Consider the following 21,920-nt stretch of genomic DNA (forward strand, 5'->3'; position numbering starts at 1 on the left):
TGCTAGACAGTTAATTAGGATGTTGGATATCGGTTCGGGTTTTGATTCGTGGTTAATAACTAAAATGAGTATTTCTTTTATCCTTCATCACACTTTCGTAATCGCAAGTTGGCAGCACTTAAGGTCAGTACTCACATACGGTATTACTCGATCGAGCTAAACTGTCGAGCAAAACCCATGGCATGGGCTTTCGTCCACACATTGAGCATTGATCTATCCGGAGTGAGGCGCGCCGTTCAGACTTCAGTATTCACCGAACCGTTCGAGCCAAAGGACGTCTGTGGAACAAAGGAGACGATGGCTGTATTTAGCAAGTCTCACAGTGCTTTATAAGAAAATCAAAGAAAATGAAAAGAAATTTATCATAACATTCATTTCTCTTATTTTTGTGGGAGTAATCTTTGGACTTGACATTCCATAAACACTCACACTGTCTATATGTGTTAATAAAGTCTTCTATAGCGCTTTTGGAATAAACTCGCAAATCCATTTCTCTTAAAAACACGTGTTTCAATCACGATAAACAATACCAGACTGACGCTCGCCTCGCGCCACTCGCAGTGACGTACACACGTTCGAGTCAAGATTGACGGCTCGCTTCGAGTAGGTTCGAAGGAAATTACTTTCATTTAATTCCATCGAGCCGGCTCCTTCGAGCTGTGAGTTTTGCGGTCCACACGTTGATTTTTACTCGACTTCGAGTAAAACTATCGAGTAATACCGACGAATAACTATCGAGTAGTATGTGACTACTGACCTTAAGGCCGCGCTCTTAGCCGTAATTGCAACCATTATATCTGTATATACCACAGATTGGTTAACGTATTTATTTTATCTATGTTTTCTCATTGCTCTATTATTTATTTAATAGGTAATATTTTGCGCCTGCGGGCTGCGCTCATAATTTATGGTTTACGTGACGATAAAATAGAAATCACATTTTAGAAAATTCGAAGTTGTTGTTTTGGTGACAACATTATATCTTTACAATTATTTATGAAAATTGCGTATTGAATATATTTTCAGGCACGAAACGGAATCTTTCTGTTATAATCTGCTTGGATGCGTTCAGTCATTGATACTTCAAGCGGTGTACGGTAGCCATCTTGGTTTCGAACAAAGCTTCAGATGTGTAGTTCGTCTGTTTATCAATAATTTTAGTGCATTTCCCTGTAAATAGTTTGTATGCTTAGGATATGTACGGAACATTTGTCCACATGTGTAAATAGCTATGGCTGCGACAAGGAAACTGCAAGGTAAATGGTTATGTTATCAGGTTAGAGATTGACCCCAACCTATGTAGATACGTGTTCTAGACTTCTATTGTCCGTTCGATGGAGTTTCAATGTTTCTTAGAAAATCAACAGTGTACCGAAGTCACAGTGAAACCATAATTCAGGGCACTTTTTGACTTATACTTGATTACAAATACGTGCCTGAAGATGTAGATTTCTTTCATATATTTACAATAACGTGATAAACAGAGTAATTTATGGTTGAAGAATGCTTAAATCATGAAATACTTAAATTCAAAATCCTCACGTACCGTTAGAAAGTTACAATTCTAATAGGTTTTATTATTTTGTTACGAGATAATGTTGTTTTCAGGTGAAATAGACAGGTGTTTAAAAAAGGTAACAGAAGGGGTTGAAACATTTGAAGATATTTGGAAAAAAGTACATAATGCAACGAACAGTAATCAAAAAGAAAAATATGAGGCGGATCTCAAGAAAGAAATTAAAAAACTCCAAAGGCTACGAGATCAGATTAAATCATGGATTGCATCAGGAGAAATTAAGGATAAGAGTACTCTTTTAGAAAATAGGAAACTTATAGAAACAGTAAGTGATTAACATATAATTTATTTAACTAATTGTACCATATGGTAAAAATGATAGTGATGTTTATGACACATTTATCTTATAGGATAATGTAATTATACCTCTTAAGTCATAACAATAAAAAAGCTATACTGATAGTTGTTGAACTTGCAATGTCCTGCTGACATTTTAATATTCTTACTGTAAAATTTTCTCATAGACACTTTTGATTGATTTCAAATAAGCTAAATATTTGGAAATAATATTTTTTAATATTAATACTATGTAAGTTTTTGATGAGGTACATTCTTAGAAATCTAAAACTTATTTGTTCTTAATATTTTAAGGCAAAAGATAGAAGAAATAATATTGTGTCCATATGAGCTATCATGTTAAACTTTACAATATTCTATTTAGTAGTTCACAAAGTAAATGAGGTAAACATATTCGTAAACGTAAAGTACCTATATATATTATTTTGAATTCTGTGTGAAGGAAAATAATTTCACAAATGCATCCTGCATTGCAACCTACTCACTACATCACACAATATATTAAGCCATTACTTAGTAATTATTAATTGCTTCCATTGTTAATGGTAATTTACAGAAAGATTATATCTAGGATTTTAATTGTATTTTAATATACCTATAAACATAAGATGGTAAATTATCATATAACATTTTTATATTTATTAAATTCATTTAATAAAGGTTAATAAAGCACCTGCAAAAAAATATTGTGGTGCTTGTATCAATGCACCTGCTGTAGAGAAAAAAAGACAGACCTTTTTACACAGACATCAACAAACACAGCAACATAATACTTTTTCTTTACAAAGAAGCGTATATAGAAAGAATTGCCTTTAAAAATAATTATATATTTATTTTGTTTAAGTAATGTAGGTAGACAAAAAACATTGTAGCTACCTTCTATTTGGTGCTTTAAACAAAATAATTAATGATTGTACATAGATTTCAATATTACTAACTAAATTTTATACCTTATTTTAGTCATTTTTGCAGTTTCCAACTAAATTTAACTTTGGTTACGAAAATCGTATATCACGTGGCGATGTTTGTAAATGCCGGTTAACACGTTTCGTCGTCATTATGAAAAGGTGTTTTTGATAATTAATGTTTACTTTATAATTTGAAAAGTTTGAATGGGCCTAATATGGTTTTGTTAACAATGACAAAGTTGGGCTTTGATATAATATATTATAGGTATGTCAATAACCAATTTGTTATTAAAATTTGCATTAAATAAAGAGTTTCTTGGAAGTTGTAACACTTCTCCAAATCTCTTCAGATATATTGCTGTACAAAAAATAATCTAATTTTAGCATTTGTAATATAAAATACTAGCTGACCCGGCAAACATTGTTTTGTCATGTATATTATTTCTAGGACAATTTTTTTTAATTCAATAAAAATAGCTATCTACAATGATAAAAAATAGGGGTTGATCGTAGAGGAGTGAACATTACGAGTTATATGTATTTTTGTATGCTGTATCATAAAAAAAAAATATTTTTTTTCTAAAGAATGAAATTTTTTTTGGGGTGGACACCCCTTCATCACTTAGGGGGTTGAAAGACCTATTTATACCTTATTCTCAGACCTACTGAATATGCATATAAAATTTGATAAAAATCGGTCAAGCCGTTTCGGAGGAGTATGGTAACTAACATTGTGACATGAAAATTTTATATATAAGATGATAACTATTCAGAGCAAGTAACTGGATTTTATAACAACAATGTGTATCTGTATTTTATTTTATTAATTCAGAAGACTCACATATACAGGATGATTAAGGACAATAATTTTAGGGCCGGTTGTATTTCTGGGATAGATCTACGACATATTGAAAAAAAATTATTGCTAGAATACAAGAGAATAATAGAGGTTATGAACCCGCTGTTTCATGTAGAGATGTATTGAAATATTGCTACTTACCAATATTAGCATTTGACCTATATACAGATGTTTTCAAATTCATTGGATATGATATTATCTGGCTATTGACATGTTTCCAAATCATATTGAAATATGTAAAAGACTTGTTGTTTACAGAATATTTTTGTACCATCTGTTCTGCTTATACAGATATTTTCTTATTGTTTAAAAACCTTTAAGGTGCAAGAGAATTCTGTTTATTTCTTTTCTAAGAAATATCTCAATGTAACAGTACAAGGAACAATATTTATTATGTATTTGCATATTGACAGATGGCATAATCATTTTTATATTAAAAAAAATTTAACTATCCGTTTCTTTTCAGCAAATGGAAAGGTTTAAAGTGGTCGAAAGAGAAACAAAGACAAAGGCGTATTCAAAAGAAGGTCTTGGTGCAGCTCAGAAACTCGACCCAGCTCAGAAGGAACGAGAGGAAATGTCGACGTGGCTTGTGTCATCTATTGATGCGCTTAATTTACAAGTAAGTATATCCATTTATTAATATTAGGCAGTCCTTACATATGAAATTGGTGTTTTATATGGGAGGAACAAAAAGTAGATTTTTTTTAAATACATAGATTTTTCTAATAAAATATGTTTATTTTGGAATATAAGATACAGGTATCACTTATTCCACTCCATTTAATTTGTATTGGTGGATATCCCTACTCATCGGCAAAGGAGACAGTGTAGGCCGAGAGAAAAAGCCGGCGTAAAAAACTCTATATCTAGAGACCCAGAAAGAGATTTTCTTATTCTTCATGCTTGTAATGTTAATGGATACTCATATATTTATATAAAAGAGTACTTTTACGCACGTAAGCGCAGATTATAAGTTTTGTGCAGGAACTTACAAAAACTATATCAGTCTAACTCGTTTACAAATCGTGTTAGTTGCCTCGAAAAAAGACAGATTGAATACATAAAAACGATATGAATGAGCTGGCCCAGTCTTTAAGAGCCATTATATGCCTTGCATTGCTAATATTATGAATAACTGTCACTAATATCTACAAATGTAAATTAATCGGTTTTGTTCAAGTTCATAAAATCGATTTACGTCATGAGAAATTTATGTTGAAGGAATTGTTATCTTCTATTTGCACTAAAATTATCTTTTTATCCCCTCGTACGGAGCTGAGTTGGGTCACTCACCCGGACTATTATATTTGGGAGGGTTCAAGTATCCCGCCCCCCATGTAAAGCGCCGTAACGTGTTTCTGTACCCAAGTATAGTAAAACGTGGTCACGAAACGTAACCTCGTAACTCTTTATACCTAAAAGCTACCATTATATGGTGTAAAGTACTGGAAAGTCGAAAATAATATTAACAATAACGCGTAATTCAATCCCCGCCCCGCATTGTAACATGTTACAAAAGGACCCCCCCCCCCCCAAATTCGTTACGTAATACTTGAACGCTCCCTTAGGCATAGAAGCTGGTTTTACTATTATCAGCCTTTGCCCCATTCTTCAAAAAAGAATACCGAAATAAATATTGAATCTATTGCTGGACAATATTTATTCTTTTTGCAATGTGTTTTACAGATTGATCTCTTTGAATCTGAAGTGGAATCGCTCGTAGTGGGAAAGAAGAAACGGCTGGACAAGGAGAAACAGGATCGAATGGATGACCTCAAATCGAAACTGGAACGGCACAGGTATCACATTAAGAAGCTGGAGATGCTGCTGCGGATGCTGGATAACATGTCTGTGGAAGTTGATCAAGTGAGTTTTGTTATATACTACTTTAGAGATAGAGATTTTTCACTTAGGAAGGAAAAAATTAGGCCAGATAATATTTTCACTGTTTTCTATATTGTTTTTAATATTTTAGGCAAAAAATTTGGCTTAATTTACAGGAAACTCCAACCAACTTTGTCTTTGTCAAAACTGGACTTTGAATGACCGAGGGAGATCACCACCGACCATTTCGCGGTATGATTCGATGCCGGAAATCACATTCCGGCAACGTGTTATCCGCAAAGCACTATCTTCCTTGGACATTCATAAGTCGAGCGGGCCGGATGGTATCCCCCAATTGTGCTGCGTACTTGTGCTCCTGAGTTGGCTCTGGTCTTAACGCGCCTTTTCCGGTACCTGTACTCGCTCGGCACTGTCCCGAAGTGCTGGAAGACCGCTTCGATACATCCGATCCCAAAAAAAGGCGATCGCTCTGATCCGTCCAACTATCGCCCAATTGCTATAACCTCCTTGTTCTCCAAAATAATGGATACCATTATTAATAGCCAGCTCTTGAGGTATCTAGAGGGCCACCAGTTGATTAGCGATTCTCAGTACGGCTTTCGTCGTGGTTGCTCAGCTGGTGACCTCCTTGTATACCTTACCCATAGGTGGGCAGAGGCAATGAGAGTCCAAGGGGGAGGCGCTGGCGGTAAGTTTGGACATAGCGAAAGCCTTCGATAGGGTGTGGCACAGAGCACTGCTCTCGAAGCTTCCAGCCTATGGGCTTCCCGAGAAATTATGCGATTGGATCTCCAGCTTTCTGGCCGATCGGAGCATCAAGGTCGTCATCGACGGAGCATGTTCCGACCTTAAACCCGTGAACGCTGGGGTCCCACAAGGCTGTGTTCTATCCCCGACCCTATTTCTTCTGCATATCAATGATATCTTGCAACTTAGCAACATTCATTGCTATGCGGATGACAGCACTGGGGATATTCTTTACACTGGCCGGGCAGGTATTTCTCGGGCAGTTGTTGATGAGTACCGGAACAAACTTGTGTCTGAAGTCGAAACTCTACTACGTGGAGTCTCAGACTGGGGCAGACAAAACCTAGTCCAATTTAACCTCAAGAAGACACAAGTTTGCGCGTTTTCCGCTAAAAAAACACCCTTTGTCGCTACTCCTCTTTTCGAAAACACTCTTCTTAAAGCCTCAGCCAGCAATTAGCCTCCAAAAAGCTTGGTGTGCTCAGCAAGGCGAGACGGTACTTCACTCCGGGCCACCGCATGCAACTATATAAAGCGCAAATTCGGCCCCACATGGAGTACTGCTCTCACCTCTGGGCGGGGGCTCCCCAGTACCAGCTCCTTCCACTTGACCGTATACAACGCAGAGCGGTTCGAATCGTCGACGACCAATCCCTCTCCGAGCGGCTTGATCCTTTCCTTTGGCGTTGCGTAGAGATGTGGGGTCACTCTGCATCTTCTACCGCATTTACCATGGAGAGTGTTCAGAGGAGTTGTTCGGATTAATACCTGCAGCTGAATTTCATCATCGGACGTCGAGACAGAATACGAAATTCCACCCGTATCACCTCGACGTCCGCCGTTCCACAACTGAGCGTTTTTCAAGGCAGTTTTTGCCGCGCACCACCACTATGTGGAACCAGCTGCCCACTGAGGTTTTTCCGAACCAATTCGACTTAGGGTCCTTCAAGTAAAGAGCGTACCAATTCTTAAAAGGCCGGCAACGCACTCGCGCGCCCTCTGGCATTGAGAGTGTCCATGGGCGGCGGTATCACTTAACATCAGGTGAGCCTCCTGCCCGTTTGCCCCCCGTTCTATAAAAAAAAAAAAAAACTTCTATCACCATCTGGTGTAATGCTTTCATGGAAAATATTGACATATTCAAGCTGTCCCCGAGTTGTAAATGCTTAATGGTGTAATATTAAAATTAATTCTAGGTTCACATCATGTATTGGTTTTGTAAAAGAACGAAGTGAGGAGAAGAAGATTAAAAAAGATTTTTTTATTGCCCGACTTAAAAAATTCTTTGTTATACTTGTGTTTACAGATTAAACAGATTTTACAGATTAAATCACTTTTCCAAATAAAAATTTATTGAAGTTTGAAGTTGTGACGAATGATGCATTACTAAAAGCCCCTACTCTTTCAATATTAAAAAAATAACTTATCTAAGAATACATTTAAATTAATATATAATATTAAGTTTAGGTTAAGTTTACTACTAATCGCTTTATAGATAGCTAGATTTACGTAAAGGAAAGAAATCGATCCCATTACAGATAAAGGGTATTAAGGAAGACGTGGAATATTATATATCGTCATCTCAGGACCCAGGTTATGAGGAGAACGAGTACATCTACGAGGATATCCGCGGCTTAGACGAAATTGAGCTAAGCGGGGTCGGAGTGCCGTCCAGCGCCACCACGGATAGCAACAATAGCAATGACTCACCTAGATCTCCTACCAGCATGCTTTCAGGTAAAATTAATATTACTTATGTACACGCGTTAGAAGTTTTACTTCTTTGGCGTAACAAGATAAATATCTTTTCAAAAAAATTATTTTGCGTTTGTAGAAAAAACGACACTAACAATAAAAAGATATTTAATACGTTGAAAGTTTTATTATAACTCATTATCTAGTTAAATAAGGTTTATTTAAATATCACAAAATAAAATGTTGATATAGCTAACTTCAGGGTGTCGGGTTTTTGTGACGTGCGCGCGCATCGTTAAAATGTACTCTCATATGTTTATTATGGAACATAATATACAGGTATCACTTATTCCACGTCATTAAATTTGAATATGTAGGCATCCCTACTCATCGGCAAAGACAGAGGGTGTAGGCCGAGAGAAAAAGACGGTGTAAAAAACTCTCGGTACTCTTTTAAAATAGCAAATCATCAAACAACATTTATTTTAAAACAATTTAATTTTTATTTTTGTAAAAAAAATTATTTTACTAATTGCAGGAACGAGCCCGTTGACGTCCCCTGCAGAGCTACACAACCACACGTCGGAATCTGTCGATATCGATAAAAAAAAGAAGGAGGAGTCAATCAAAGTACGTATCGATAATGAGACACAACACTACATTCACATCATTAATACCATAAAAATGTGGAGTATTGATTTTTGCAATTAGTTTTAGGTTCGCTTTGAAAGCCTAATGTAACCTAATAAATTGTTTATTACATGAAATTAATATTACATAAGGAATAGGTATATATTAGAACCTAAAACTAACATTTTTCACCTTAACGTATGTATATGTCACCGTAAAATTGTAAATACCGTTAGATTGTAATCTATCTCGCGAGATTGTAAACCTCAACGTACTGCTTACAATTTAACGTATTATTATTCGGTAGATTGTAATCTATCGAAGTGAAACCGTTAAATTACAATCTTAAACTTGTCAACTGTCTGAAGGCTGTCCCTGATTGGTCAGCCTTGTAGTAGACCGTTCTGTGTCCATAGTGTTAGGAATGAAACACGGGCATCTGTCAAATAAAATGAATGCACTTCAAGAATTGTGACATCAAGTATTTATGTATTCATTACTTAGTAGGTCATCAATAATTCTGACATCACATGGTAAAAAAAATTGTATCAAACTAAAAAAAAATCTGAAACGTAAAATATTTTCTCTTCAAACACAAATTAAAAATGAAAAAGTAATGAAATTTTCTTTTAGAAAAAACGATCCACAACAATTTCATATAACTAATTTCGTCAGTGTGACTTTCAATACGACATCAATTTACATTCCCCAAAACACTGTTTGTTTACATTCGACAACAAACGAATTAACAAACAAATATGGTGGCGCAGCGCATATTCCGTTCAACCAATCAGCGCGCGAGGTGATTTCCGTTTCACAATTTGACGGTTTCACTTCGATAGATTACAATCTACCGAATAATAATACGTTAAATTGTAAGCAGTACGTTGACAATCTCGCGAGATAGATTACAATCTAACGGTATTTACAATTTTACGGTGACATATATAACACATTCAATATTTGAATGAATTTAATTGAATATTTTTTGTGTATTTTGACAAGAGAACCTAAAACTAATAGAACGGTGGCGTGTTTCAGCCGGTAAAGCCGCTGCCGCTCCGCGCCTTATCGTGTGGTGCGGCCGCTAGCCCCAACCTGAGCGCGCTGAATCACTCCGCTACCAACAATAGGTCAGTCATTACACCACAACACCATTTCCACCACCATCATCGGTATACCGATACCAGATTACCATTAACATCACTAACTGGAAAATCGTTGTACCCTCCATTGAGCATTGAGTTTTAGGGGGTATATAGGCTTTCCCAACTATAAAAAAAGAATTGTAGTATCATGTTAAACGCAAAATACTTGAATGAATGTGTCAAATAATAAGTAGATTGTAGTAGTTAGTAGTACAACACATAATAATTATGTGGACGGAAGATTATTATTATTATTACACCACGATGCTTCTATAGATTAATTCAAAAACAGGCTGCTCTTATTAGGCTTGCTTCAATTCACACCTCAATATAACATAGCCAACCACTACACAACAAGACACAACTAATAGATAGACTACAGCAAGTTATAATTTAAAAAAAAAATATGAGGAAAAGTGTCTTATTTTCACGTGGAAACGGGGATATACCTTTATAAATTACCACCGTAACGATATAAATGATAATTTTGATATGAATAAAATAGCAAAAAGCAGATGATTGCTGCCCAGGACAGATCGGGCTGGTTTTCTACGCTGGATGCCCTTTTGGGGTATTGGACTTTCAAGTCGAGTCAGATAATAGTATAAAGTATATTTTTTAATGATTTTAATGTTGGCAGTGTAAACAGTACGGGCGTGTCTGGAACGTCGACGCCCATCAAGCAGCCTCCGCCCAGTTCGCCTCATCAGCGGCCTAATAATACTGGTGAGACTTTATTAGGGTTTAAAACCACATCTTTTTTTTTGTAATTGGTTAAAGGCGTCGATTTAAATGTTATTTAAATATAGCGTTTACAATACCCACGTTAATTTCTGATTTATATAATATACAACAATTATTTTATAATTTTTCGAAACGTATAAATTAACGTTTTAAAATAACGAATAGTCAGATTAAATAATAATATAGAAACGCGGTGACGTATTTAATGTTAGCTGCCAAAATGTATTTAAAACGTATTAGTGCTTCGTGGCCATATTTAAAATTAATGACAGATCGAATTATTTTCTTCAAATTGAAACGAAAATGAATGACCGGATTTCATACAATTATTTTAAAACAGCCTAGATATTTCGCGGTTTAGAATCCTCTGTTTAACAGATTTTTTAATAAAAAAAAACGTGTGGCACTCGGGGACTGCCGCGGTAAAGCTATTGCATAGCATTTTTTATCAACTTATGCAATTATAATTATTTATTTATTTATGTTTTTCTTTGATAATAATTCAATCTACCAGACTCAGACTAAAACGCCTATATAGTCTGTCTCACTCTAACGCGTACCGGCTCACCGGCCGCGCTCACGCTCGCACAATCTCGTCAGAGAGATGGGAATGCGCAGTATGCGTTCTGTCCCACTCTAACGCGTATTTGCCGCACCTATATTACGTCATCGTGTGTTAGGTTTTTTTCGTTACGGAATTTCTTGATTCGGTCGCCGCGCTCAAAGCCCGCGATAAAATCTATGCAACAGCTTAAAAAGTAATGTAACTTCTCACTGTTTACAAAACAAACGTGTTATCACGAAACTAGCAGTTAGAATGCACGTGGATAAATTTGGCAGCGAGCCATTTCGCCAATCCCGCGTTGAATTGGACCGAATCCAAACCCGATGACAGGCCAGTTCCCGCTTTGCTCTACGCGTGACGTGCGGCGGATAAATTGATGAAAATGGTTTAGGCGCGAACGACATATGATGGACAATGGTAATGTTTTATTTGGAAATTAGTGTGTTTTATTTCCTATTGAAATGGTTATTTCATATTTGCATAATTTGTTTTAATGGCGCTTTTAGTTTCATTCATAGAATATCGTAACCTTCGTACGTCATAAGTTTTATTTAGTTATGGTACCTTTGTTTATGGAACGGTTAAACAAATGAAAAATCTGAATGTAGGTAAACAAAGAAGTGCATTTATTGCGTCGTTTTTATTATTCTTTTAACAATGACAGTTTGCATTTTTTTTAAATTGTTGCTTTATTAGTGGCCAATTATTGATAAAAACTGATGTTGAACTATAAAAGTATTACGGTATAAAAAAAACATGTCACGCTCTGTGTTTCAAGAATATAATTATTTTAAAAGTATATTCGTTGAAATATACAGTTTGGCAAAAGGTACATGATCACATATGTAATAATTATTATTAGTATATTACCTAACATCACTTACTTTTGACGTCTTGATAATAAATCTATCAAAACCCTACCATGTCTATAATCGTTATAATCGTTAAAATTAAAAAAAACAAAAAAACAAATCGACTATATCCCACTTAGCCAATTTAGAACTTAGGTAATAATGAATCTTAAATAACTAATGAACGTTTGGCCAGTATTATAAATATGTAACCTATAAAAGTGTTGTTTGAAGAGGAAGAGACAGTTGTGTGGTCTGTTGCAGAGGTGTGCGAGAACGGCCCCGTGTCAGCCACGCCCCACCAGCACGTCACTGCGCCCGTAAGTCTAGACCTCGGGTCTGCTATGCTGCTCGAGAATTGTAAACATTATTTTGACAGTTTAGCATTTATTTTCATATTCTTTTTTTATGTATCTTAGTCATGTAATTAAATATTCCTTTCTTGATTCCCAATTCTAGGAAATTAAAAATACATTATATATATATTTATGGTTTTTATTGCTATTCGATTCTTTCTTTGTTTCTATCAATTATAGTTGTTTGTGCTACATTTCTTGTATATATGTCGCAGCCAACTAACTTAATATGCCGATGAATTAACAGCCTAGCCTCTCTAAACTAGAAATTTAATTTAATTGCAAGTAATGAAATGTCATCGATCCATGTCATTAGCCTAGCTGTTTCATTAACTGGCTGAATATCTTTCAGGCCGCTAGTTAAACGGCGCTGTTTAGTTAACGAGGCTAGGCTGTTAATTAAACGGCTTATGAAGCTAGTTGGCTGCGACATATACACTATTTTGAAAATGAACCCGACTGATTTACAAACATTTTATATACATTTGAGAGATGCTTAGACTAGAACTATTTCAATTTTAATCGGATATTAAACACGGCTAAAGAAACAATTGTAAATTTATGTTACTGTTGAAATGATTTAAATAACTTAAATCGTATTATACTTGGTTAATAAGTGTTTCTCTTCAGGCGAAAAGTTCATCAGCGACGACGCTCGCGAGCGCGATCGCGAATCCAAACCCGAACGTGAGCGTGAATACGAGTACGGTCAGCAACGTCAGTACGCATAGTGCCACGCCCAGTCCGCCTTCGCCGGTCATGCTCAATGGACCGATCAACGCCCATCATACGCCTCAACATATGCTCAATAAGTATGTTTTAAGTTACACATACTTTTAAAGTCTTAAAGTGAGTATTTTGGTGAGGGGAGAGGTGTGGTTAGATATCAAAGTAATTTTTTTTTATATTATAAAAACAAATTGATTGTGTTTTTAAACAAAAATTTAATTCGTTTTTGTTTCAACTAAGTGAGCGTTCAAGTATTACGTAACGAATTTGGGGGGAGGGTCCTCTTGTAAAACGTTACGATGCGGGGCGGGGATTGAATTACGCGTTATTTTTAATATTATTTTCGACTTTTCAGTACTTTACACGACATAATGGTATCTTTTAGGTATAAAGAGTCACTCGGTGGTCACGAAACGTTTTACTATACTTGGGTACAGAAAAACGTTACGGCGCGTTACATGGGGGGGGGGGGTATCAATAATCTCCAAAAATTGCGTGACGTAATACTTGAACGCCCCCTAAATAGGTATTTATTTCCTCTGTTGTTCCATATTTATTGTAAACTTTTGTAAAGCATACATACTAACTAATAGATAACATTAAAATTATTTCCTTTAAAGTGATGCATTATTCCGCAGCGGTCGGGCGAGCGAGACCCCAAGCACCCCAGCGTTGAGTACGCTGAGTGCGGCGAGTGTAAGTAGCGGCGCTAGTGCACAGCCGCCTGACCCACTTGCCACTACCACGCTCAAGAGCATGGCGCAGGAAGCCGTGCATCGGGCGGGTTTACAGGTATACCGTTTTTACAGTATTTATTGCGGGCGATATACCGCTTTTACAGGAAACCCTTACCCGAATTCTCATAATTAAATAAACTGAATTTATTACAAATTACCTTAAACTCGAGTGATGCGTTGTTAGCTTATGAAAGAAGTTGTATTAAAAAGATTGTATTAATAAAAAATACCATTACTACTGACACAACATGTGTCAACATACTCGTGAACGGGTGCTTCTTGTGGTGACTGGTCGTACTTGAATTCGTGTATGCGGTGATGTTAGTTATTTCGACTATGTCTTTGCATGTTGTTCCCACGAGAATGTAAGTGCGTGCTCCTATTTCACCATGCCTCCTGCTGATAGAGGACAATTCTATGTTTTTTATTTATTTATTTATTACTTAAGATGTCATGTGGAACATGGTGTAATGGTTGCAGCTCCTTACAAACGTTGTGTAAAACAAAAATTGTGTAAATTTTAATAATTGTATTACTCATTTTACAGCAAAATACAAGACGAGGTGTACCATTATCTCAGGCGCATATTCCACCTTTATTAGGAGTCGCGCCCTTAGGGCCTGTACCACTTAGTTCGGTAAGATTTTGTTCTTCCCTATATCAACAAAGATTTATATCATTTTTTTGTTCTATTCTAATATTTCAATGTTGGCCATTACCTTCAGCGTGCAACTTTCATCCCTGAAGTCGTAGGTTCGATCCTCGGCTGTGCACAAATGGACTTTCTTTCTATGTGCGCATTTTACATTCGCTTGAATGGTGAAGGAAAACATCGTAAGAAACAGGCTTTAGACCCAAAAAGTCGACGGTGTGTGTCAAGCACAGGAGGCTGATCACCTACTTACTTGCCTGTTAGAATGAAAGATGATCATGAAACAGATACAGGAATCTGAGGCCTGGCCTAAGAAGGTTGTAGCGCCAATGATTTAATAATATTATTAGATAAAATTAATAATTAGAAATAAACTATCAATTTAAAGCTTGAAAAAGACAAGATTTGGTAGATTACAAATTTAGTGCATATAATTATAAAACAATGTTCCAGGAGCAGCAAGTACAGTACCAGATGTTAGAAACAGCTTTCTACCATATGCCACACCCCTCAGATTCAGAGAGAACGAGGGTATATCTCCCTCGAAATATCTGTCAGACGCCCGCCTATTACAATCAGGTAAATTGTAAATCGATCAAGATTATTTGATCTGTCCTTTTTTTTGAAACTGTCTTACCAGTTGTAAGTATTATAAATTAGGAGGGTAGAACCGAATTTAAATATTCTTCACAAATAATATTGTGTTATTTATAGTTAATAATTTCTGTACTATATAAATGCTATGTAGAAAATGATCAGCTTGCATAAGTATTACTTTATAATATAAAGTGCTGAAATGACCTGGCTCACAAACCAAAAATGTTGGTCAGACATGTTTGGCAGTAACGAGCTATGAATGTATGGAATCGTATACCCAAGAATGGTGTTCCAACTAAAGACCCAACCAAATACTGAACTTTATATTTAATTTTTACTGTATTGTAATATATTCTTTAGTCATATACAATAAATGTAAATTGTAGATATTTAATGAAATCTAAAATATTTTGGTTATGGTGTGTACAGATTGACCTTTTTTATTTAATACTTAATTTATTATTCTTTAAAAGATCTCTTAAACTATTGTTCTATGACAAACTCAGTCCGAAGACTATTGTAAGAAAAATATATTTAATTATCAGTTTTCCTTCACAGGTGCTGTTACCCCATTCAGACACAGTAGAATTCTTCCAGCGACTCTCAACAGAGACATTATTCTTCGTGTTCTACTACATGGAGGGCACGAAAGCCCAATACCTTGCCGCGAAAGCTCTGAAAAAGCAGAGTTGGCGGTTCCACACAAAATACATGATGTGGTTCCAAAGGCATGAAGAGCCTAAGGTCATCAATGAGGAATATGAACAGGTTCGTTAGACAATTAATACACCTTTTTGAGGTATGTATTACAGATTTGTAAAATTCTCATTTGTTTGAAATAATAGCCATATTATATGTAATACAATTCGATTACTTGTTTGTTTATTTGAATTTATCAACGACTACAATAATTGTAATAAAGACCTAGCACATACCTAAAAGATTTAAGTGCAGCACTTTCAGTTTATGTATACAATTAAATTAATTTATATATAATAATTATATTAAAGGCCCCTATTTAAAGTTTGTTTATTTATCCCCTTAAACTTGTGAATGTTGTTGAATAGTTAAATCCGTATAATATGCATGTAATTTATGAAACAATTATTAAAAATAATATTTAAATTCCAGGGCACGTACATATACTTTGACTACGAGAAGTGGGGCCAGCGGAAAAAAGAAGGCTTCACGTTTGAGTACAAGTACTTAGAAGATCGTGACTTGAACTGAATTCGTGTAGTGAGCCGCTTCCAACCGCACATCTCTGCCCGCCTCGCAGGCCGAGGGTCTCGGGCCCCAGCCGGGGTCCGTCGGGCCCCAAGGACCTACTCGTGACCAGTGATTGTGAACACCAATAGTGAAGGAACAAGTGTCTAGTGTTGTGACAGTGTATTTGAGCAATATCCATCAGAATCAACCAAGGTTGCCTTGTACCAATCCTCGTGTCATTCCAATGTAAGTATTAACTTGTCGCTTATTTCTGTGATGTAATGAGGCGCTCCAATCTGTAGAATGTACGTGCATATTAATTTATTCCGTTTGATTTGTTTACGATTTGAAAAGCGCCTTGTTGTGTCTTTTGTAAAATAATTTTCTCGCTCTTCTGGCAGTTTGTTATATTGTACAGTAGAGTAACGAATTTGTAAAGCGAACGAAAATGCGAAACATTACGATGAGACTCAATAAGTATAATGAAACTTGTGATATCGGTTTAGGGCCCTCAGCGCACTTGGAAACCATGATTTTTTCAACCCATTGGATGTGTATTTTTTATATATATTACAGAATCTCATTCACAGCTGAAATTACGAAAAAATTTTTACCATCAGTACAATCATTATTAAGATAACAAAATAATGTAAACAAGTGTGTAACAAGTACCTTTGTTAAAGCAATATTTAATGTTAGTCGTCCAAGAAATTTTATGCTAGTCATAATAAATTTTGTGTGACTTTCTGTTCACTTGCATTTGTTTTAGTAACAAATTGTATATAAATTAATTTTTCGTGATGAATTGTAAACATTATAATTTTGCTGTAATTTTAACCTATTTTACCTTCATTTTTAACACAGTATATAAGTTAAGAAACAGTGGATATGATCTAATTGCAATACAAATCATCGCTTTTTATTGAAAAGATTCTATCTGAGAGCGCTTTGGGCATTTGTTTTTAAAGTTATATAGAGACTGGGTTAGTTTGAAATTATACTTGTGCATTTTGTATTACCACAAATTTACTAAAACTTGTAAAAAATACATTAAAATTGTTATCAATATAACTACTGTTTCTTTTATCTTGTTTTACCTGTAAGTTAAAATGTATTATTTAAATTTTCTTTTACGCAACCAAAAATATTGAATATGATTTATTTTAGAAATTCCAAGTTATATTTTGGCTTATTGGATTTCTTTTTTATTGTTTGTACATACATGTATTTGCAAGGAAATTTAAATTATTGTTTATTTAACATGAAAAATGTGGGTATTGTACCTAAGGTTATAAAATTATTTAAAACAGATTATTCAATGTAGAATGAGTATTATAAAATTTTCATACAACAAAGTAACATGCTTATGTGGTAATTCAAAAAGGCACTTAGCTAATAATCAATTGTTAATATACGTTTTCACCTTCCAGAGAAAATTTTATGCATTTAGATAAAAAAATTGTTACATCACTGCCATGGCATGTTTTATATGACAAAAATTCTTATTGTACTTATTTTGTTTAAGAGAGAGGTGTTGAATATCTTTTGTAATTCTTAAAGTCATGCCTTATATATTTTTAGCATTTACAAAGTGATCTTATAATGCAATAGGGTCTTGAATGCTAGCTAGCCACTTTAGTGTAAGTATTAAAATATAGAATAACATCTGTTATTGAGCGCCTCTTAACGGAAGGTGGAAAGGTATATGGAAACGTTAGCACAATAGGGCTGCCAGATTGTCAAATAATCATGACCATAGCAGAGTTAACAAAGTTGACTGCTGTTGTGTACAGTTGCACAGTTGTGTTGCCATTATTGCCAATGCATTAAGACAGTTGGTGGTGATTTGGTTTGATTGTGATGTTGATAGGGGTTCCGTTAGCCTTCTGGATCTCGCGGGGTCTTGTGGGGTTGAGTGGGCAAAGTGTGGTGAAGCGCGACTAGACTAGTGGTATGTAAGTGAAGAGCATGTGAATGCCACATGCATTGTGTCTATTTCAGTTTTTTTGTAAAAAGTCTTGTGAAGAATGACATGTGGTAAATAATTTAAAAAATTATCTGTACAGTTCTATTTGTATAGAAATAATAAATAATGATGAAATAAAGTAAAACATGTTGTGATTTCTCTTAACGCTTAGTTTAAGTGCGAACGCTGGCATCGACAACCCTTATTGGGGAAATAACGCATTTTTATTTATTTATTTTTTAAAAATATGACTGTTTTAATTTGTAGAATAAACTATAAGAAGCATTGAAACATCGTGTTTGTTTGTTTGACAAATTTATGTGAATATTGGTTTTGATTCTGTCTTTTTAAAATTACTATGATAATAAGGCTAAGTGTTTCTAAATGAAATATGTTTTATATGAAAATTTGATACATGCTCAATGCACTGAAATTTTAGATAATCAGTTTAAACTACTTTTATCAATCAGGTCCTGCAGCTAGCAGCAGTGTGTGATTTTTTTTAGGAGAGACTTAAACTGTAGGGAATCGCCAAATTAAATATTTAATAATGATTATAGTGTATTTAAAAACTAGCATAAAAATTAACGTCTCTTTTTGCCCCCATATTTGGGTTTCCCTTTGATTCGTCTGCGTACACCGGCTGCCTCTTCCGTGTCATCGTCTGAATCAGCAGGACCACGCTTCTTGCCCTTAGCGCCTTTCTTATCTTCAAGTTCTTTCATTTCCTGATGAAAAAAGTAGCAACAATTTTTTGTTGGATTATTTAAATGGTTGAAATTGTCTAAATCTTTATATTAAAATTATTATTAGTGTCGGTATCTTATCTACTCAGCCTTTTCTCAAAAACAAATCTTGGGCATCATTCCACGGTTCAGGGGACGACTGGCAGTGTGATTGTGTGGTTCACTTTGCAGCATCAATGTAATTACACATTAGCTCGGGCTTTGTCACATATTCATTTCATACAAATTTGTTTGGCCTTAGAGGGTTACACCTGTTGCAAAGTAATTTTATCTCAAGCTTCAGGTGAAAACTACTTACTATTTTGGTAAGTCGCTGAGCTTCGGCGACTCGCTCCTGTAGGACCATCACTTCACTCTCTTCTGTCTTGTAGAGGGGCAACTGCTTGCCAATCAACTGCTCGATGCGTTGGTATAACTCTACATCATACTGGAATTTAGATTATAATTAAAACATTTAGTTATGTTAAATTGTTCTTTTATCTTGTTTTGCACCTAGTGACGCATTTTAATAGTTTACATAAGAAGGCGCATTACCAACTGAATAACTAAAATGTAACTCAAAACAAAATTCCATTATACACTGTTTTGATAAGTATGTAGGATATTGTATACTACATACAATCGCATAACAAGTCTTACGTCTTTAATACGTCATTAAAAACACGTTTTTCCGTCTATAAATTTCTAAACAAAAACTCATTCATACCTGAGAAACAAATGTGATAGCTTTTCCCGATCGACCAGCTCGAGCTGTTCTTCCAACACGGTGAATGTAATCCTTACTATGCAATGGGATGTCCAGGTTTATCACCACATCTACATGAGGGATATCTAAACCTCTGAAATAAGAATTTTAAGGTTAAAAATAATCTAAGTTATTAAATAAGGTGGATGAATATGAAATAAATATTTTAAAAATAATGTTTGTTACCTTGAAGCAACATCAGTACAAATGAGTACAGATCTGGCTTTGCTTTTGAATTTATTTAAGGCTGCTAGACGTTTTTGTTGGGACATTTGTCCATGTAATGGTACAGCAGGCACTCCGAGAGCACGAAGTAGTAAAGCAGCTCGTAAGGCGCCTGCACAAGTAGATACGAATACTATGAACGAGTTACCAGACATCTCGTTTAGTATGTGGACTAAGTATACATCCTGCAATTTTGTGAAATATTTAATTAATCATCCAATCAATCCGCCAATCCATGGAATAGAATAATGTGAGCTATGAGTGCTTACTCATTAATAGATTCATTGAAAACGAGCGCAAGATAGAAATTGTTGTATCCAAAACAAGTCTGAGTATTTTTATTTACTAGATATCCTTAATATGTAATTAGGTAAGTAATTTAATGTCAATAAGCAATTTTATAATTGTGTAATATAATTCTACACAAATTTTAAAAAAAATTATTGAAACAAACTTCACTATTTACTTAAGTTATTGTAGTCCAGTGACTCTTAAAAAATTTACAAATTTTACATTTAACATTTGTTGAACTACCAGAGAGTTATAGAAGAATTCAATAAACAAACCTTATATTTCACTGGAATAAATACGTAGTACTGCTGAAGTTTTTCAACAGTCTGGTATTTAGTGGACACTTCAATCTTTACTGGATCTTGCAATGAAGCTCTCTGTAGCTTCTGAACTTTCTTTGTCATAGTAGCAGAGAATAGATATGTGCGCCGCTCACGAGGTATCACTCTTAATATTTTGTCTACTTCAACTTCAAAGTCCATGTTAAGAATTCTATCAGCTTCATCCATCACCTGCAATAAATATACACTATAATATTGTTTCCAATTTGAATGTATAGTTTTAAGATGTAAATGTTCTCTTAAACAGTTATTAATCCGTCAACCAATCATAGAAAATTATTAAAACTGAAAAAAAAATGGCAACAGATTTTAATATTTCATTTAATTTTAAACGTTGAAATTGATCTCAATCTACTTACAAGATATTTTAGAGCTTTAAGATTGAAGCCCTTTGTGTTTTCTAAATGATCAACCAGCCTGCCAGGAGTAGCTATAATTATGTGAGGCTTCTTTGATAAAGTTAGTGCTTGGGCAACCATGTCCATTCCTCCTACTATAACTGCACATTTTACACCTATACTTGCACCTTAAAATGTAAAGTTTTAAGAATTATTTGTTATCTATAAATGAGTTTTATATTACAACATTTTAAGGAGAACTAACCAAGAGCCTCAAATTGTTCTGATATTTGGAATGCTAATTCTCTGGTAGGTGTAAGTATTAAAGCAAAGTATCTCTGAGGACTTTCCAGTAATGCCTGTAATATTGGCAGGGCAAAAGCTCCAGTTTTTCCAGAACCTGTTTCAGCTAAACCAATGATGTCTTTGCCTTGTAAGCCCACTGGGATTGCTTCTTTTTGTATTTTCGAAGGTTTCTTCCATTTAAGTTCTTCGCAAGCTTCGCATAATACGTCAACTACGCCCTGTAATAAAGTTAGTCATAAATAAATATTAATAAAAATAGGTCTAATTTCTGTTTTTCAACAGTTAACAAACTTTTTCCATGTTAACACTGATAAGGTTGTTATGATCCATAACCTAAAAATACGAAGTTAGTTTTAACTGATACCAGCAAGACATTTCATATATAACTTTATAGAATACTTAAATGTAGTCTCTATCGTTTTGTTACAGGGGAATATATAAATAAATGTATAAATACCAAATCTTTAAAGGTCCCAGTATCTTCTTCCTGCTCTTTAACTTTATCCTCAACTTGGTCTTCTTCAGAGTGCTGGCTTTCATTATCACTTTTATTAGAGTGCTGGCTTTCATTCTCACTTTTATCACTGTCTGCAGTCATTGTTAGGCAAATATCAAGAAAAATCCGTTTTTAAAAAAAATATTGCAATTATTAATAACACATGTCTCGCATTCTTTCCTTGAGCGCAGAATACAGATGAATCAGCAAATGACACTTAAGAATTGTTGATGATTTTGACATATCGTTAGAAGAAAGTGACAGTTAATAGTAAAGATGCTGACAATTAAATATTTACAATAGCCAAATATAATTATC

The 21,920-nt window shown here is 34.8% G+C and overlaps 2 protein-coding genes across 4 annotated transcripts; one reads left to right on the top strand and one right to left on the bottom strand.

The window, feature by feature from the left end:
* The first annotated feature begins 882 nt into the window (after positions 1-882).
* Positions 883-18,405, top strand: LOC125049052 (CCR4-NOT transcription complex subunit 3). 3 transcript variants are annotated; one of them, XM_047648121.1, is made up of 15 exons: positions 883-1,256; positions 1,609-1,841; positions 4,107-4,262; positions 5,330-5,509; positions 7,756-7,972; positions 8,469-8,560; positions 9,602-9,693; positions 10,349-10,434; positions 12,115-12,188; positions 12,855-13,036; positions 13,592-13,745; positions 14,238-14,327; positions 14,796-14,921; positions 15,498-15,707; positions 16,071-18,405. In XM_047648121.1, the coding sequence occupies exons 1-15, from the start codon at positions 1,232-1,234 to the stop codon at positions 16,167-16,169; spliced, it is 2,016 nt and encodes a 671-aa protein (XP_047504077.1). In that variant the 5' UTR covers positions 883-1,231; the 3' UTR covers positions 16,170-18,405. The 3 variants fall into 3 exon arrangements, with proteins under 3 accessions (XP_047504077.1, XP_047504078.1, XP_047504079.1); XM_047648122.1 differs by having other exon boundaries at positions 7,774-7,972; XM_047648123.1 differs by having other exon boundaries at positions 884-1,256; positions 12,133-12,188.
* A 257-nt stretch (positions 18,406-18,662) lies between these two features.
* Positions 18,663-21,812, bottom strand: LOC125049053 (probable ATP-dependent RNA helicase DDX47). The gene is made up of 8 exons (XM_047648125.1): positions 21,564-21,812; positions 21,066-21,324; positions 20,822-20,988; positions 20,397-20,633; positions 19,792-20,015; positions 19,567-19,699; positions 19,159-19,287; positions 18,663-18,842 (listed from the first exon to the last, which is right to left on the bottom strand). Exons 1-8 carry the CDS (start codon positions 21,702-21,704, stop codon positions 18,699-18,701), a joined length of 1,434 nt encoding a protein of 477 aa, XP_047504081.1. The 5' UTR covers positions 21,705-21,812; the 3' UTR covers positions 18,663-18,698.
* Positions 21,813-21,920: the final 108 nt, after the last annotated feature.

The sequence above is a fragment of the Pieris napi genome, chromosome 4, assembly GCF_905475465.1.
Source record: "Pieris napi chromosome 4, ilPieNapi1.2, whole genome shotgun sequence".
Taxonomy (NCBI): Eukaryota; Metazoa; Arthropoda; class Insecta; order Lepidoptera; family Pieridae; genus Pieris; species Pieris napi.